Genomic DNA, 19,260 nt, shown 5'->3' with positions numbered 1-19,260 from the left:
AATAGGCATCTAAAGTCAGACTGTCAGATTCATCAGCCAATCAGATTGATTTATTCTTGGTGGGTGTGGTCTTTAGGATATGTCCCAGTCCTGGCCTTCTAGCTGGCATTGAGTGACGCAATCACACTTTAAGTGATGTACGTAATTTGAAAGAGAAGAGATCTTGCAGACAAGTCTGTCACTCACGGCTGTTAGTGCCATTGCCATTGAGAAAAAGATCCTTATAGATTTAAAAACCTAAGATGTTCTGCATGATCGTGCGATTGATTAATTAAACAGGAAATTATGGCTGATTTTCACTTCAAGTAAATTGGTAAGTAGTCACTTGATTTACCAAATTGGTAAGTGCTTTTTACATTGTTAAAGCAACATCAGGAGTTTTCTAAGTGTAAATTGGAGCATTCAGTGTCGGAACAAGTTTTGAAAAGTTACCTTGAACACTGAAGAAACAAAATTTACTGCAAGCAAAATTTAAATCGCAAATATCATTAGAGAGCTGTAAACGAGTTCAATGGAAAGGAGGAGGCGAGAACCGGCTTGACAATATAAATAATATTTTAATGAAAAACTTAAACAAAAGGCACAGACACACACATGACGGACAGCTACCATAAACGATCTCAGCTACCATAAACAATCCGCAGTCTGCCTTTATCCCTCTCGGAGGCTTAATTAGCCTGATAAGGGGCCGGGTGTGTAAAATCACGACCCGGCCCTGCCCTCCGCCCTGTCACAAGAGCTTTTTCTTGGTATTAGACCTCCTTGGTTCTGGCTTTCGTGTGTGGAAGTGTTTTTAAAATGTCAATTGGTATTATTAGTTGACTGCCACGTAATGCATGACAGGCATACGTTGTCTTGTTCATTGTGAAACTGTATTTTTCATGGCATGAATCGCACTGAAGGCTTAGACTTAAAATGCACGCACCTCCACTGGTTTCATGCATGTTTGATTTTAATTTTAATTTTGTTTACTTTTTATGATTTACGATGGCCACATGATGTTGAATGTAAAATGTGGGTCTTGAACCAAAACCAGTTGAGAAACAGTGATCTGTTCACCTTTTTGAAATCATGCTGTCCTTGCAGGCATGGAGACCTTTTCAGGGGAGGCAGGTTGGGATAGATCTGTCCATGAAGATGTTGGATGGATCAACTTCACCTCCGCCTCATCCTCTGGGCATGCTGGACTCAACAGTACTTTCAGAGCAGGGTCATACTTCTGGTTGGTATCTCAGAACAGCTCAATAAACACGACTCTGCCACCTACTCTGCCCAGACAACGGGACATGGCTCTTGCGCGTGCAGAGATTGGAGTTCTGGGTCTAGTTCTTGCTCTCACGACACTTGGGAACAGCTTTGTACTATGGGTTCTGCTAAGGAGACGCAAATATAATGCACCCATGCACCTATTCATGGTTAATCTGTGCGTGACAGACCTTGTGGTGGCATTCTTTCAGGTAAACTTCACTACACAACTTAGTGTATCATTGTATTATGCCTTTTATGTGACAATTCATCAGTGTTGCCATGTTTGCTTATCATAAGCAACTTTGAGCTTCTTTTTCATGAAGTAAATTATAGATAAAAAGAGTCAAGTTGTGTATTTTTTTTGTGTGATTATTTACAGACTACAGTCACGTATTTGGACTTGCTAGTGCTTGGCTTCTACAGTCAAATAAATTCTGACTGACCACTAAAAGCATTTGTCAAATATACCGACCTACTGTTCAAGCGAATTCATAAGCAAATTATTAAATGGCTTATTTTTTTATTATTTTTTTTTGTGGTGGTGGTGCTTATTATTATTTTGTAGAAAAAATTGTCAAAGTGTGCACATCCAAAACCCAAGTTTGGCTCAGGTGCAGAACATAAAATAAAAACAAAAAAATGCACTGCATGATGAAGACCTAACTGATTGAAACGTTGCCTTTTTGTAATAAAGATTGGAGCTTTAATTTCAGTGTGTGGACATCTACCCCTTTTTTCTGCTTATTATAATTTTTTTGTCACTTCATTTTGGCTTATTGTATTGAGGCAAGTCACTTATTGTGGGCTTGTTTTATCGGCCCAGGTTGCTTGTTTTTGTAGCATGATCTGGCAACACTGCAATCCATGCTAGTCTTCAAAATAGAGTCAAAAATGCTTGTCAACAGCAGTATAATATACCATTCTGCAGGTCCTCCCTCAGCTTGTATGGGATATCACAGAGAGATTTCAAGGTCCTGATGTACTGTGCCGCTCAGTGAAATACCTCCAGATTGTGGGAATGTTTGCATCCTCTTACATGATTGTTGCTATGACAGTGGACCGCCATAATGCCATCTGCTGCCCTCTGCAGGCTTACAAAGGAGGGGCCATTTCACGCTGGAATAAGCCCATCATGGTGGCCTGGGGGCTAGCGCTTGTTCTTAGTTTGCCACAGGTACACATCAGAGGGTAAACATGATATCAAAAATGACTTTCTTAATGCATGTACATGGTCACTTTATTAGAAATACATCGATGCACATTATTTCAAATATTTTTTGTCTTTGTAATCTTAAATCAAAATGTAATAACTTACTCTTCCCCTTTCCTTTAACCCTGACATCAATGTTTAAAAGTGCGGGCTATTGGATAATGGTAAACGAAAGCCAAAAAGCTATTTAGGCCTTGAAAAGTCGCATTTTGATCTGGATTCATTCTGGTTTGGAAAACCTACTTTTCATAATTTGAAAAGCTGAGTGCTGAGTGGTCCAAAGCAAGGTTACAATAATTTTGAATTTTTTATTATTTGACATTTTTTAATTTTCCATTTTTCATACCAATTTAGGTTAGTTTTAATTTTGTTTGTTAATTTTTTGTTAGTTTTAGTTTAGTTTGTTAGTTATTTGTTAGTTTTAGTTTTTCAGTACATTTAGTTTTTATTTTAGTTTTAGTATTTATATGAATTTATATTATATTTGGCCTCAAGTAGGATTCCGCTTATGGCCCCCATATATATAGAAACAGTCCTGCTGAAAGTACACTAAAGCAATCAACTTGATTCTCTGCAACAGAAATGTAAACAGTGCTGGGTATGAGAGGAGGCTATTTTCAACCTTCTATCAACTTTTTGATGTTAATGCAACATGATCTACCATACACAATATATATACATTGCCACAATACCAACATTTCTGTAGTTGTTAGTGAAATTTGACAATTGTTGATTCCAGATTATCACAACAAATAATAATAACACTAACTATTATTATGTATGAATTGTATAATTTTTCAAGACTACTAAACAGTCAGTAATAAAATAACAATACAGCAATAAATAGAAATAAATTAAAAGTAAAAAAAAACCTTTAAACTTTTAACCTAATAAAAATAATAAATATATATATATATATATATATAAAAAAATACAAAATAAAAATAATAATAATATATATATATATATATATATATATATATATATATATATATATATATATATATATATATATAATTTGTATCCACTTGTAACCCGCACAAGAAGAAACAGTCACAATGTCGAATACAAAACAGCTTTATTAAACACAAAGCGTGCAAAGTACAAAAAAAGGGCAAATCCAGTGAAGAGAATGGTCGAGGTAAGCGTAGGGCCGATAGTTGGGGAATAGGATATAACAAAAGGGCAAATCTACAAATAGAGTGGTCAAGGAAAGCAAGGGGTCAAAGCCGGGGTAATCAGAATAAGAATGACGAGACTAGTGGGAGCAAAAGACAGGGAAACAAGGGGAGCTGGCAAGCTAAGAGGAAGACAAGAGGAGTTCAAAACTAGACGAGACTAGCGGGGGGCAAAGACACGGGAAACTAAATACAATAATCAACAAGCGGGAGACGAGTGTGCTGTGATATTTATAGAGACGAGTGCAGGTGTAAACAATGACAGGTGATAGGGACGAGTGCAGGTGTATACAATGAACAGGAGTGCAGATGACGCGAGTGCAGGTGTACGTAATGTTCTGGCGATTGGGAGCGGGCATGTGAGCCCGAGGGGGGAGATAGTGTACGAGCATGTGAGCTCGTAGGAACAAAAACGAGCGTGCAAGCTCGAGCGAGCAAAACGGGCGTGGAAGCCCGAGGGAGCAAAACGAGCGAGGAAGCTCGAGGGAGCAAAACGAGCGTGCGAGCTCGAGGGAGCAAAACGAGCGTGCAAGCTCAAGGGGGTGGAATGAGCGTGGAAGCTCGAGGGGGTGGAGCGAGGGAGCAGGGTTCGTGACACCACTTCCCACTACTTACTAGGTCCTTGTGGTGGCACAGTTACTCACCTCAATCCGGGTGGCAGAGGACAAATCTCAGTTACCTCAACTTCTGAGACAGTCAATCCATGACACCACGGAGATGCCGCATGTGGAGGCTCATGCTATTGTCCGTGGGATATGCACCCCAATGAGAGCGAGAACCACTAAATACAACCACGAGGAGGTTACCCCATGTGACTCTACCCTCCCTAGCAACCAGGCCAATTTGTTTGCTCACTCTGGACACACCTGCGGGCTCGACTCGAAGCGCTCAGAACCGAAGCCGCCGCGCCGCCTTCTGTTCCGCCGCGCAGGAAAAAGCGCCGCTCCCAAAGGCTGCCAGAACCAGTGATAGAAGCGACTGCCTCGCCGGAGCCTCTCCCTCGAGCATCGCTCTCACCCTCCCCGCCCCCCCGGGAGGTGCAGTTGCCGCCCAGCGGCCGCACTGCGGCCATCTCGGAGGACGAGGCGGAGGATAAGGGCTGTTCCATCATGGCTTCGGACAGCGAGGAGTGGTCAGGCTCCCACACCTCCTCCTCGGCCCAGGAATCCAGCAGGACCCGCGCCAGAGTCGAAGGGGAACTAACACGCCTCCCATTCCACCGCTGGCCAAGCCGCATCTGCTCTGCACTCCATGGCCGTCTTACAGATCCTCCAAACGGACCTTCTTCGGGAGTGGGATGAGAAAGGCAGGCACCCAGAGGCTGTTACAGATCTAAGAAGCGCGACGGACCTCGCCCTTCGCGCCACCAAAGCTGCAGCCCAAGCTCTAGGGAAGTGCATGGCCTCGCTGACTGTGACCGAGAGACACCTGTGGCTAATGCTAGCCGACATGGGAGAAGCAGAGCGCTCCACGTTCCTCAACGCACCGCTCTCTCCGACCGGTCTCTTCGGCTCCGCGGTGAGTGGCATTGTTGACCACTTTTCAGAAGTCCAGAAAGCCACCCAAGCCATGAACCTCTTCCTGCCGCGTCGTGCTAGCTCCTCTGCGGGCCGCCCACGTGACCAGCCTCCTGCACGAGCCTCTTCACAGCGCCCAGCTCAACAAAGTCAGACTTCTCAGCGTCGATAGGGCGGACGCCCTCGATCGCGCTCAGACAGCCGCCACAGACCGCCGCCCCCCTGCGGGCCTCGGTCTAAGGTTGCGCTGAAACCTGAGCAACCGAAGTCCTCCTAGCCTTGTTGAAAAAACGACGGCTCAGTCCCGCCGCGGCGGACCACCGTCAAAGCTTAGCCCCTGTCAGTCCCCTCTCTCAGGCTACTACAGTGGTGGATTCAGCAGCCAACAAGCCGGTGATACTGCCCGCTTGCCTGCACTCAAGCGCCGTTTTCACGGCGACCCAAAGAAATCTTGTAAAAAGCAAACATGCCTTATGTGTAGAAAATGTGCCCACAATCCAGTGTTCACCCCTACACACAAGCATTACACTTCCGATGTTCCTATCAGAGCCCACTCACATAAAGCGGACACAGCCCGCTCGAGTGTTAGAGTCAATAAGCGCACCCACGAATCCGTCGTGCGCCCCTTCTCTGGCCGCTCTGTCACCACGACCAGCCTTATGTGTAGAAAATGTGCCCACAATCCAGTGTTCACCTCTACACACAAGCATTACACTTCCGTGTCCTGATCAGAGCCCACTCACATAAAGCGGACACAGCCAGCTCGAGTGTTAGAGTCAATAAGCGCGCTCACGAATACGTCGTGCGCCCATTCTCTGCCCGCTCTGTCACACGGCCAGCAAACACTTCTCTGTATGTAAGTCCGTGCCCGTGACTATGCTCGCGCATCACTTAACAGATGTGACTCTTTCCCCATTCACCTCAATCGGAAGTCACTCACAGAACAGCCTGTCCCTGCTGTCTGCGAGCAGTCATGCATAAGCACAGTAAGCGCTCACACATTCTGTTCAGCTGCTGTGTGCAGCAATCAGGGCGATTTGGCCATTCACCCTCTAGCGTTACGCTTCAAAGCGTGGGAAGCTATCCCAGGGATATCCAAATGGGTGTTAAGCACAATAAAACAGGGCTATTTGCTACAGTTCGATCGCCACCCTCCCCGCTTCAGAGCACGGCTCGAAACTATTGTGAACACGGAAGCAGCCTGCATGCTTCGTTCAGAAATAGCAAACCTTCTGTGCAAAAGGGCAATAGAGAAAGTGCCGCCTTTGCTGAGCGAGTCGGGGTTTTACAGCCGTTATTTTCTTGTTCCCAAGAAAGACGGCGGCCTCAGACCAATATTAGATCTCAAGGGTTTGAACAAGGTGCTTGCAAAAGACTGTTCAAAATGCTTACAATCAGGAAACTCCTCGCGCATGCGCCAGGGGACTGGTTTATCTCTCTCGATCTGAAAGATGCCTACTTTCAGATTCAGATAAATCCCGTCACAGGCCATTCTTGAGATTAGCCTGGCGGCCAGGTTTATCAATACACCGTCCTTCTGTTCGGCCTGTCTTTAGCACCCGTACTTTCACGAAGTGCATGGATCGCGGCTTCGCACCCCTCGTGAGTCAGGGCTTGCGAATTCTGAACTATTTGGACGACTGGCTGATTATGGCACAGTCACATACGGAGCTGCTGTCTCACAGAACAGTTCTCCTCAGCCATCTGAACAGTTTGGGTCTTGCAGTCAATTGGACCAAGAGCTCACTACAGCCCAGTCAGGCAATTTCCTTCCTTGGAATAGAACTAGACTCTGTGGCAATGATGGCTCAGCTTATCTACACAGCAGCGCCGTGTTCAGCGACTAGCAGCGTCCTTTCAGATGAACAGCCTCACGCCTCTGAAAAAATTTCAGAGAGTGCTAGGTTACATGGCCTCAGCCGCAGCAGTACTTCAGCTGGGTTTACTGCGCATCGCCTGCTTCAGCATTGGCTAAACACCCGGCGTCTCGCCGGGCTTGGGCCACAGGCGCCAGCCGATCAAGGTGACTCAGACCTGTATTTCAGCTCTGCAGCCCTGGACAGTGGCGAATGGTATCAGCGGGGAGTGACAATGGGAGCTGTATCTCGCCAAAAGTCATCTCGACAGGCAGCGTCCAACACGGGTTGGGGCGCGGTCTCGCGAGGGCTCTCCGGTTTTTGGCCTATGGTCAGTTAAGGAAAAGCTCCTTCACATAAATTGTCTGGAAATGATAGCGGTCGAGTACGCGCTTGTGCGCTTTCTCCCGGTCATTCAGGGTCACCACGTCCTTCAGGTGGCCTGGCACGTGCGTCGCCCTCAGGAACCTCTTCCATCTGACGAAACGCATACTGAGTTGGTCCCAGTGCCACCTGCGCTCGCTGAGGGCGACGCATGCGTGCCAGGCCACCTGAACGACGGCCCAGACAAACTGTCCAGAGACAATATTCCTCCAGGGGAATGGTCCCTGCATGCTCAAACAGTCCAGAAGTTATAGGCATATTCGGCAGAGCAGAGATAGACCTCTTTGCGTCAGAAGAGAACTCTCACTGCCCAATATTTTTCTCAGCGAGGGCAGCTGGCCCAGGACTGGCCCAACCGCCCGCTTTCGCCTTCCCTCCCATCTCGCTATTGCCACAGGTAATGCAGAGGATCAGGGAAGCGCATCACTCAGTGCTCCTCATAGCCCGTGTTGGGAGAATCAGACATGGTTCCGGAGCTTACGCAGCTGTCACTGACAGCACCGTGGCCCATCTCAGTGAGAGCAGATCTCCTCTCTCAAGCTCGCGGCACGATCTGGCATCCCCACCCAGAGGCTGGGCGCTGCAGCGTGGGTGATCAACGACTACCCGTCGCTCTGCCAGAAGGAGTAATAAACACCATCATACACGCTAGAGCCCCTTCCACGAGAAGACTCTATGCGTCAAAATGGTCTGTGTTTTCAAAATGGTGCACCGACAGAGACCTGGACCCACGGACATGTGGGGTGTCGTCGCTGCTCGTGTTTTTACAAGAGCTGCTGGATAAGGGCAGATCCCCATCCACGCTCAAAGTGTATGTGGCGGCCATCGCGGCGTTCGCCGACCCCCTGCACAGCAAGTCACTGGGAAAAAACGAGCTGGTCATCCGCTTCCTCAAGGGAGCTAGAAGGATGAACCCCCCGCGCCCCCCATCGGTTCCTATCTGGGATCTTTCTATAGTTCTCGAAACTATGAAAGCCCCCCCTTTCGAACCGCTTCAATCCGTGGATTTGAAATACCTTTCACTCAAAACCGTTTTTCTGACTGCCCTGTCATCTGTCAAACGTGTGGGAGACCTTCACGCGCTGTCTGTCAGCTCTGCGTGTCTTGAGTTCGGACCAAGTGACTCCAAGGTCATTTTAAAGCCTAGACACGGCTATGTTCCCAAGGTGATCGGTACTCCTTTCAGGTTTCCCTATCAGCGCTGCCAGCATCCGATAGCGAACGCGACGCCAATCTCCTTTGCCCAGTCAGAGCACTGAGATAGTATACTGCGCGCTCCGCCTCTTTCAGACGCTCTGAGCAGCTTTTCGTTTCGTTCGGAGGGCGCACCAAAGGTCTCGCCGCCTCGAAACAGACACTGTCTAGATGGATAGTGGACGCTATTGCTGCCGCATACGCGACAAAAGACCTGCCATGCCCGTTGGGCATTAGGGCTCACTCCACTAGAGGCATAGCCTCATCATGGGCATGGTCCAGCGGGATTTCCATTCACGACATATGTGTGGCAGCGGGCTGGGCTTCCCCCTCCACCTTTGTCAGATTTTACAATCTGGAAGTGCCCTGCAGGCAAAACTACTAGCGGTTTAATACGCTACAGCTCCCCTGGTGAGCTGCACTGACGGGACTCATTCCACACAGACCGGCACCGCCGCTCTGTCGTTCCCTTCCCACTATGTGCTTATGTATTACACACACACTGGCCCGCACTCTTGCCGGCCAAATATTATTTCCCCACTCACAAGGGCTCCCCCGGGTCCCCCCACCCCAGGGGCTCATGCAGTGGATGCTTGGCGCGCACGGCGTTGACAATGGGTTCCCGTAGCGTAAGTTAGCTTACGCAATACGAGAGAACCTCTCGTAAGAGAACGAATCGGTTACCTAACGTAACCTCGGTTCTCTCTAGATGAGGAGCAGTATTGCGTAGCCGGCCGTGCTTCAGCGCCCACGGCGACTTTCAGCTTCATTCAGTGAAAACCAGGGTTCCAGCCTACGAACTACGCTTATATGCACTCTAGCCACGCCCATTTTGGCGGGCTTTGATGCAGTAGCGCGCGGACGCCTCTCATTGGACGCGAGTTCGCCCAAGTTCGATCTATAGGCTGCAGCAGTTGCCGCAGAGCAACCAATGAGCTCGCTAGCTAGCCCGCTCAAGGTCTGCAGTTGCTGCACTGCGTTGACAAATGATACAAAATTAAGGATAATTTTTTGGCTTCAATATCTCAGAAAAGATTAATCTTTCCCGTAGCGTAAGCTAGCTTACGCAATACTCGTTCCCTCATCTAGAGAGAACCGAGGTTACGTTAGGTAACCGATTTGTTTACATGAATACCTCACTAAGATGAGCAAGATGAGCATGTGAGCCCACAAAAAGCTGCCTGTTAGTCAATGCACGCAGCTATTATTAGATCGCTAGTGCATTATAACTTTACATGCTCTGGATTATATTTAACATCACTATAAGAATAATAACCTTGTAATAAGGCCTTAGCTATATCACAAATACAGCAGGATATTTTTTTATTATTGACATTCAGGCTAATTTTCTCTTTTACTTGCCCCTTCAAAAATCCACTTGTACCAGACAAGTGTTAATGTGGAGCCCTGCTGAACTTCAAACCAAACTCTTTACTAGTTCCAAATTAAATTTTAAACAAATCACAGGTTGACAGGATGAGTGAAAAGATTATTATCTACCTGCCTTGACTCTCTTCATGATGGTAGTGATTCTCACTCTGTTGCTGATCTATTGAGGTTTTAGGCCATCTAAAAATGCCGTATATTGCAGTCTTCATGTTACGGTAATGGCGGTTTTAAAAGTTTAAAAACATACAGCAATGAAAACGAAATCTTTTTCAAGATTATTTTTATTTTATTTCAGTTAGTTTCAGAGACATTAATGTTTATTTTATTTTATTTTTTCCAATTATGTTTTTTTTACATTTATTTTTATGTTAACCTTGGTCCAAATATCATCTGCACCACGAAACTAAACTTTTGACCAGATATTAGGGGCCTGGGTAGCTCAGCGAGTAAAGATTCAAATCCAGGGTGTGCTGAGTGACTCCAACCAGGTCTTCTAAGCAACCAAATTGGCCCGGTTGTTAAGGAGGGTAGAGTATCATGGGGTAACCTCCTCGTGGTCGCTATAATGTGGTCCTCGCTCTCGGTGGGGTGCGTGGTGAGTTGTGAGAATAGCGTGAACCTCCACACACGCGCTATTTCTCCGCGGTAACGCACTCAACAAGCAACATGATAAGATGCACGGATTTGTGGTCTCAGACACGGAGGCAACTGAGATTCGTCCTCTGCCACCCGGATAGAGGTGAGTCACTACGCCACCACGAGGACTGGAAATTGGGCATTTCAAATTGGGGAGCAAATTTGAGAAAATAAATAAATAAATAAGTGAATGCACTAGGCTGCATAGGAAAGCTACAGGATGCTTTCTGTCTTCACTGGCCTCAGAACAGTTTGAAATTCACTTTATTTTCAACCTAACTCTGTATACATTCTCTGAAAGCAACATTTTCCAGCTTTTGGATATGTCCATTGATTCTTAATGTGATAATGCACAGTGAATGTGAGATTTTTATGAAAAGTTAGTCATATTGTCCATGTACGTGGACATTGTGTTTAACAGCGTGCCATTTCGCAATAAATCAATGCAATTTTTTAAAATGGCAAATTGGATGGAACTACTCTACTCTTTTGACTTTTAATCTGGTTTCTTACCAGATGTTGCTTTGTTGCCATTACTCCAAAAGACAAAATCAGCTGTTTAACCCTTTAAACAGGGTTTAAACTGAGATCTCGTTAACTGAGATCAGTTAGTTTTTTAAAAATGTATTTAAGCATAGCCTATAGCGAAGCCAAAACATTATGTCCATGCAACTGGATGTGGGGTCTCACAAGGATAATGGAGTTACACATTTTCACAGAATCACATGCCACTGTCACCAAGATGTATTCATTCCTTTTTTTATATTGCTCATTTTATTGATACTGTGTTTTCCATCCCATGTTGTCTTCTCCACAGGTGTTTATTTTCTCCAGGTCAGAGGTCGCCCCAGGAGTGTTCGAGTGTTGGGGGCGCTTTGCTGAGCCCTGGGGACTGAAGGCTTATGTCACCTGGATGACTTTATCTGTGTTTGTGCTTCCTACCTTTATCATTACCATCTGTCAGGTACTGCTGGTGTCCGTGGATTCCATCTCTGATATAACAAGTCTCTTTTTTTCTTATGGAATTCAATTTGCTTTGGCATAAGTGAAGACTCTAGCTGAAAGTTCTGTCTTTTGGTTCCATCTGTCGATTTCAATAGTAGGCCTGCGTCTTTACTGTCTTGGATTTCCTTTTTGCATGGTTCCTTGGCTTTTAATTCAGCAAAAAAATTTTTTACAATTGCAACATGCATCATCACAGCATTTATCAGAGGACAATATTGAGGTTATGATTCCTGTTTGTTCTGTATCTGAATATTTGAAATAATTTAAACCTGAAAATACCTTCTCTGTTGGGCTTATATAATGAAAAATGTTTTCAGAAAACTGCCCTTTTTTGGCTTGGCGTGACAGTAACTCTTTTCTTGCAAAAATCAGAGATGCAATTTGGGATAATCCTCTTATTTCTGATACTGTACCTCTGAAAGCCAGGTACAGTTCTACGGGGGTGCTTGATGGTGCTAAGCACACACAAACGAACATTGGTTGAATATGGAATATTGAATATTGGAAAATCTGCAAATGTGATGCCTTAAGAGCATTGCGATAGAAAACATGCACAATGAATCAATGCACTAGGCCATCAAATAGTACAGTTAATCTTGTCCACTTTGCTATTGCAAATTCTTAAGTGCTCAAATTGCAGCGCATGGCCATGAATGCAATTTCAGTGTCAAGGTGATGTTCCCTCTGCCGTGCTCAAAATCCATGAACCACAATTTGGCAGATTCGTCTTTATGAAGAATGCATGAATCAAGCCATGCACAAGGTTATCCTGGAAGAAAACTTGCTTCCTTCTGCTCTGAAAATGTTCCCCAACTCTGAGGATTGGTTTTGCCAGCAGGACAATGCTCCATGCCACACAGCCAGGTCAATCAAGGTGTGGATGGAGGAACACCAGATCAAGACCCTGCCATGGCCAGCCCAATCTCCAGACCTGAACCCCATTGCAAACCTCTGGAATGTGATCAAGAGGAAGATGGATGGCCAAAAGCTAACAAACAAAGCCTAGCTGCTTGAATTTTTGAACCAGGAGTGGCATAAAGTCACCCAACAGCAATGTGAAAGACTGGTAGAGAGCATGCCAAGACACATGAAAGCAAGGATTGAAAATCAGGGTTATTCCACCAAATATCGATATCTAAACTCTTCCTAAGTTAAAACATTAATTGTGTTATTTTAAAATGAATATGAACTTGTTTTCTTTCCATTATTCGAAGTCTGAAAACCCTGCATCTTTTTTGTTATTTTGGCCAATTGTCATTTTCTGCAAATAAATGCTCTAAATGACAATATTATTATTTGGAATTTGAGAGAAATTTTGTAAATACTTTATAGAATTAATCAAAAATTTTAATTTGACTCAAACACACACCTATAAATAGTAAATCCAGAGAAACTCATATATTTGCAGTTTTTTCCAGGGCTGTATATATTTCTGTAACCAGCACAAGAAGAGACAGTCACAATGTAAGTCAAAAACTGCGTTTTATTGCAGGCAGGCAAAAGTACAGAAAAAGGGCAAATCCAGTGAAGAGTAGTCAAAGGGAGCGTGAGGTCGAAAGCCGGGGAATCAAGATATAAACAAGGGGGCAAATCCGGGAGAGAGTAGTCAAAGGGAGCATGAGGTCGAAAGCCAGGGAATCAAGAGGAAAATGATGAGACTAGTGGAAGCAAAAGACAGTGGAACAAGGGGAGCTGGCAAGCTAAGAGGTGAATGAGAGGAGGTCAAAACTAGACGAGACTAGCGGGGGGCAAAGACATGGGAAACTAAACACAATAACCAACCACCTTTAGACGAAAGGGTAGTGATATATATAGGGGCGAGTGCAGGTGTAAACCATGACAGGTGATGAGACGAGTGCAGGTGAAACTAATGTGCAGGAGTGCAGATGACGCGAGTGCAGGTGGTCATAATGTTCTGGGGGATTGGAAACGCGTGAGAAACTCGAGGAAGGGAGATTGCCTACGAGCATGTGAGCGAGTAGGAGCAAAGTGGGCGTGAGGGCTTGAGTGAGCAAAAAGAGCGTGCAAGCTCGAGGGGGCGGAACGAGTGTGGGAGCTCGAGGGGGCGGAACGAGCATGGAAGCTCGAGGGGGCGGAGCGAGGGAGCGGGGTTCGTGACAGTACTCCCCCCTCTAAAACGGACTGCTCCTGACGGCCGCGCTCGGTTGCGAGGAAGTGGTGCTGGACGAACCCAACAAACAAAAAGCCCTGAACAGACAACCCACAAAACACACAAACAAAATTGAGGGCAGTCCAAGGGGCACAGAGGGAAATGAGACAGTCCATGGGGTCAATGGGCAGTATCAAGGCAAGGTCTGGGGGAACATAGCGGACAGGCGGGTGGTCGGGAGATCTAGGGGGCAGCCGTAGGGCAGAGACAGGGTCAGGGGATCTGGAAGGCGACTGGAGGACAGGGACTGGGTCCGGGGGTCTGGGAGGTTCAAGAGGCTCGAGGGGGGGAGCCATGAAAGACTCAAGAGACGGAGCCCCGAGAGGCTCGGGAGGAGGAGGAGCCCTGGAAGACTCGAGAGACGAAGCCCTGAGAGGCTTGGAAGGGGGTGGAGCCCTGAAACACTCGAGAGGAGAAGCCCTGAGAGGCTTGAGGGGAGGAGGAGCCCTGAGAGACTCGAGAGGGGAAGCCCTGAGAGGCTTGAGAGGGGGAGGAGCACTGAGAGACTCGAGAGGGGGAGCCGTGAGAGGCTTGAGGGGTGGAGCCATGAAAGACTCGAGGGACAGAGCCCTGAGAGGCTCGAGGGGAGGAGGAGCCCTGAAAGACTCGAGAGGAGAAGCCCTGAGAGGCTTGGGAGGAGGAGCCTTGGGAGGCTTGAGGGGTAGAGCTCTGGGAGGCTCGAGAGACTTGAAAGGCAGAACCCTGGGGGGCTTGGGAGGTAGAGCTCTGGGAGGCTCGAGAGGAGGAGCTTTAGGAGGCTCGAGAGGAAGAGCCCTGGGAGGCTTGAGAGGAGCCCTAGGAAGCTTGGGAGAAGGGGCCTTGGGAGACTCGAGAGGCGGAGGCCGCGAGGGCTCTGAGGGGCGAGCAGAGGCTGGCAGAGCCGTGGAAGACTCTGAGAGCGGGGCAGAGGCTGGCAGAGCCGTGGAAGACTCTGGGGGCAGAGCAGAACCCGGCAGAGCCGTGGAAGACTCTGGGGGTGGAGCAGAACCCGGCAGAGCCGTGAAAGACTCTGGGGGCAGAGCAGAACCCGGCAGAGCCGTGGAAGACTCTGGGGGCGGAGCAGAACCCGGCAGAGCCGTGGAAGACTCTGGGGCGGAGCAGAACCCGGCAGAGCCGTGGAAGACTCTGGGGCGGAGCAGAACCCGGCAGAGCCGTGGAAGACTCTGGGGGCGGAGCAGAACCCGGCAGAGCCGTGGAAGACTCTGGGGGCGGAGCAGAACCCGGCAGAGCCGTGGAAGACTCTGGGGGCGGAGCAGAACCCGGCAGAACCGTGGAAGACCCTGGGGGCGGAGCAGAACCCGGCAGAGCCGTGGAAGACCCTGGGGGTGGAGCAGAACCCGGCAGAGCCGTGGAAGACCCTAGGGGCGGAGCAGAACCCGGCAGAGCCTTGGAAGACTCTGGGGGCAGAGCAGAGGTTGGTAGAGCCGTGGAAGACTCTGAGGGAACCTCTGCAGTCTTGAGCACAAGACGAGACTGGGGAGAAGGGGCCCTCTTCCTTCTCTTGCGTCCTCGGCCAACAGGGGACGTGGCCATGGGGACGGTCGAGGCTACAGGCGCTGGCTCGCCGACCGTGGCGGGCATGGGCGCTGGCTCGTTGGCCGTGGCGGGCATGGGCGCTGGCTCGTTGGCCGTAGCGGGCATGGGCGCTGACTCTCTGGCCATGGCAGGCATGGGCGTTGACTCGCTGGCCGTGCCAGGCTTCGAGACTGGGACCGTGACAGGCTTCGGGACTGGGGCCGTGAAAGGCCTCGGGACTGGGGCCGTGTCAGGCCTCGGGACTGGGGCCGTGACCGGCTTCGGGGCTGGGGCCGTGACCGGCCTCGGGGCTGGGGCTGTGACAGGCCTCGGGGCTGGGGCCGTGACAGGCCTCGGGGCTGGGGCCTTGTAAGGCTTCGGGGCTGGGGCCGTGTCAGGCTTCGGGGCTGGGGCCGTGACAGGCCTCGGGGCTGGGGCCGTGTAAGGCTTCGGGGCTGGGGCTGTGTCAGGCTTCGGGGCTAGGGCCGTGTCAGGCTTCGGGACTAGGGGAGTGACAGGCTTCGGGACTAGGGCCGTGACAGGCTTCAAGACGGGGGCCGTGGTAGGCTTCAAGACCCACAGTAAACGAGGAAGCAGCGTACAGTAGGGCGAGGTCAATAAACTGAGCCAGGTTGAGAGAGCAGCGACCACCAGGCATGAATGATGAGGCTGGCTCATTCAGTCCAAATTGAAAAATGTCTTTCAGAGCCACCTCATCAAAATTCACCTGGTACGCCAGGGCACAAAAATCCATAATATAAGCCTCCAAGAATTGGCTCCCCTGGCGCAAACCCAAGAGTCGGGCCGCTGGCTCCATCATGTCAAGGACGGGGTTATGAGTTACATAACCACTGCCTTGCACGGAAAACCCTTGGTTCGCGTCCGATGAGCCATAAAACCTCTCCGGGGATGGAGAGCATACGGCGCTCGCGGATGCGTGGAAAGCATCAACGGGCTCAGGGGCAGACACAGGTGAAACAGGGTGACATAAATCAGACAAAGAACATACCTGCTGCCCCTGGGCCGCGAGCGCTCGGTCCTGCCTCCAAACTGTAGCTCCTCGCGCCGAATGTGACGTGCACCTCCGCTCTAGTGAGCTGCGCGAATCCTCAGCGCGGGGTATTGTGACTGTCTTCGGTAACGGTTGGTTATTCTGTAACCCGCACAAGAAGAGACAGTCACAATGTAAGTCAAAAACTGCGTTTTATTGCAGGCAGGCAAAAGTACAGAAAAAGGGCAAACCCAGTGAAGAGTAGTCAAAGGGAGCGTGAGGTCGAAAGCCGGGGAATCAAGATATAAACAAGGGGGCAAATCCGGGAGAGAGTAGTCAAAGGGAGCGTGAGGTCGAAAGCCGGGGAATCAAGAGGAAAATGACGAGACTAGTGGGAGCAAAAGACAGGGGAACAAGGGGAGCTGGCAAGCTAAGAGGTGAACGAGAGGAGGTCAAAACTAGACGAGACTAGTGGGGGGCAAAGACACGGGAAACTAAATACAATAACCAACCACCTTGAGACGAAAGGCTAGTGATTTATATAGGGGCGTGTGCAGGTGTAAACCATGACAGGTGATGAGACGAGTGCAGTGTGCAGGAGTGCAGATGACGCGAGTGCAGGTGGTCATAATGTTCTGGGGGATTGGAAACGCGTGAGAAACTCGAGGAAATACTTCAAATAAATTGTAAATCTCTCAATTTAATTCATTAATTTTTTGTATCAGAATCAAAACGAATATGTGCACTGTGCAGTTAAAATTTATTTAATATGGCAAACCATTTTAGATGAATGGAACGTTAACGTTGATCTAAAAACTTAAATTCTAATCCAGCACAGTATTAAAGTAGCTAGTATGTCCATATCAACATCTCTTCTTTTGAATCAATAAAGATCATTTAGATCTTGCATATACATATATTTTGTGAGATTAAAGAAAAGCTTAATTTAGTTATTCACTTAAAAAACGAAATTGGCCTGACAGAAAATTTGCGTGTTGTAAAATATCTCCTCGTGGAACTGCCAACAGCTCGCGCTATCTTCAATAATCAATTAGCGTCAAATATGAACTTATACACGACATACAACTAAAATATACAACACAGAGAATAATACGTTTCGACTCGACAATGAGAGCTGTCTTCGATTAAAATAAAACATTAATGAGAGAAACAGGTAGGTATTTCATTCATATCACACTCCCTATAAAATAGAATAAACACTCAATACAGCGATGTTTTCTTTGACAGTTACCCATATTAACCTAGAGTCAACCAGTTGTGAGTTGTTTTATGTACGTTTAGCACAATATACCTGTAGAACAGAGGACAAGTTGAAAGTGAGAAATGCATCTCTGTTACTCTGTAGCCTACTTAATAAACAACACACGGTTCCCTGTTATATCGTGTATAATTGCAATAAAAATATATTTATAATGAATTTTTTATGAACATGTGAATTTCCATTTTCCCTAGTACTCATCCTTAATTAAAACAAATCCAAACAAAACATACCTTATTCTCAGAAGCTCTATCTTTGATTTTTGATGGGAAAATCAATCACCAGGCTGTAAAGGATAGACATCTCTTTATACTGTATACTGTGTGTACCATTAAAGTGATGGTAATTATATCCCTCACAGCTCGTTTTTATTCTCAAAATCACAGATGGCCCAATCTATGTGACTACAAAAAAGTCTTAAAGGTGCACTCTGATTTTTTTATGTATTTTTTTTATGTCATCTTGGACTCAAACCCTGTCTACACTGGATGCGAGCGGCATGTCGCGTAAAAAAAAATAATAATAAATAGAACCCATTATAATCAGTGATGCTATCTACACTGGAAACACATCCGGACTTGCCAGTGTGAAGTTAGGGAATTTTCACAGTGGGCCGGCCTGACATTATAACAGACATTTTGTCCAACAAGTTGAAAGGCAGTTGTTTGATACAATTTTGAAGCATTAAAATCAACTTAGGAGTATTTACAATTTTTTCCTATTTTTTTAACACATGCCCAACATGTATTAACTACATTTTTGTATGTCTAGGTACGAATATTCAAAGAGATCCATGACAACATTTATCTGAAATCAGAGTGTGTGGTTTCTGCTGACATGAAGAAGAACATGGTGCTTTTTCACTTTCCCAGCCCGAAAAAGCAGACCAGCACAGTCAGACAGCAAGCAAAACACTCATGTATACCACAAGACAAACTCCATAAAAAGAACAACAACAGTGACTCTCCTCATTCTGACACATTCAACTCTGAAGCCGCACCAGAGTTGCCAAATTGTTGTGACCAATCGGGCCAGGACAGCTACTGTCCAAATTATCGAATCTCACAGGCTCACACTTACAGTTCACAGTCCCCTGATGTGCTGCCTCCCATTCAGACTTGCCCTCATGCCATCTGTAAAAAACCTGCCTCTATCCAGGACTACAACCAGAGCAGAATACATTCTCCTAAGCCTCAAAGTGCTTGCTGTCAGACCTCACGTGGTTACTCATCCTACAACAACCCAACTGAGGTCTGCAGACCTTCATCAATCCCCTCTTTCCCTCCTTACCCCATTCCTCCACCTTTTCCAGGTGTGTCCAAAGCTATGTCAAAAACGGTGAAGATGACTCTGGTCATTGTGCTTGTCTATACCTTGTGCTGGACACCTTTCTTCAGCGTACAGCTCTGGGCTGCCTGGGACCCTAACCCACCTGACCAAGGTGAGAAATAATGCAGTCCTAACAAGAAGGTGACAGTTGTATTTGGAGACTTAAGCCTCACTTAAAAATGTATGAATGTTTTTGCATGGTATATCAAAATATCATACCAAGTGACACTGTTCAAGTGAAATATTTCACAAAAAGGTTCAAGAATGTTTTTTTTTAAAAAAAAACAAGTTTTAAAATTCTTAAACAATACACTGTACAGTGTATATATATATATATATACACACACAACATTTAGATC

At 47.1% G+C, this 19,260-nt stretch overlaps 1 protein-coding gene across 1 annotated transcript in view; it reads left to right on the top strand.

The window, feature by feature from the left end:
* Positions 1 to 19,260, top strand: part of LOC127629106 (vasopressin V2 receptor-like) — a 29,900-nt gene that overhangs the window by 6,344 nt on the left and 4,296 nt on the right. Inside the window, exons 3-6 of the mRNA XM_052106172.1 lie at positions 1,087 to 1,457; positions 2,177 to 2,422; positions 11,430 to 11,576; positions 18,344 to 19,013. Of these exons, the coding sequence (XP_051962132.1) occupies positions 1,089 to 1,457; positions 2,177 to 2,422; positions 11,430 to 11,576; positions 18,344 to 19,013 (1,432 nt within the window). The 5' untranslated portion in view covers positions 1,087 to 1,088. The remainder of the gene's footprint in view (positions 1 to 1,086; positions 1,458 to 2,176; positions 2,423 to 11,429; positions 11,577 to 18,343; positions 19,014 to 19,260) is intronic.

This window comes from Xyrauchen texanus, chromosome 35, assembly GCF_025860055.1.
Source record: "Xyrauchen texanus isolate HMW12.3.18 chromosome 35, RBS_HiC_50CHRs, whole genome shotgun sequence".
Classification (NCBI taxonomy): Eukaryota; Metazoa; Chordata; class Actinopteri; order Cypriniformes; family Catostomidae; genus Xyrauchen; species Xyrauchen texanus.
The sequence above is the reverse complement of the archived record's forward strand: the minus strand, read 5'-3'. Positions and strand labels throughout refer to the sequence as shown.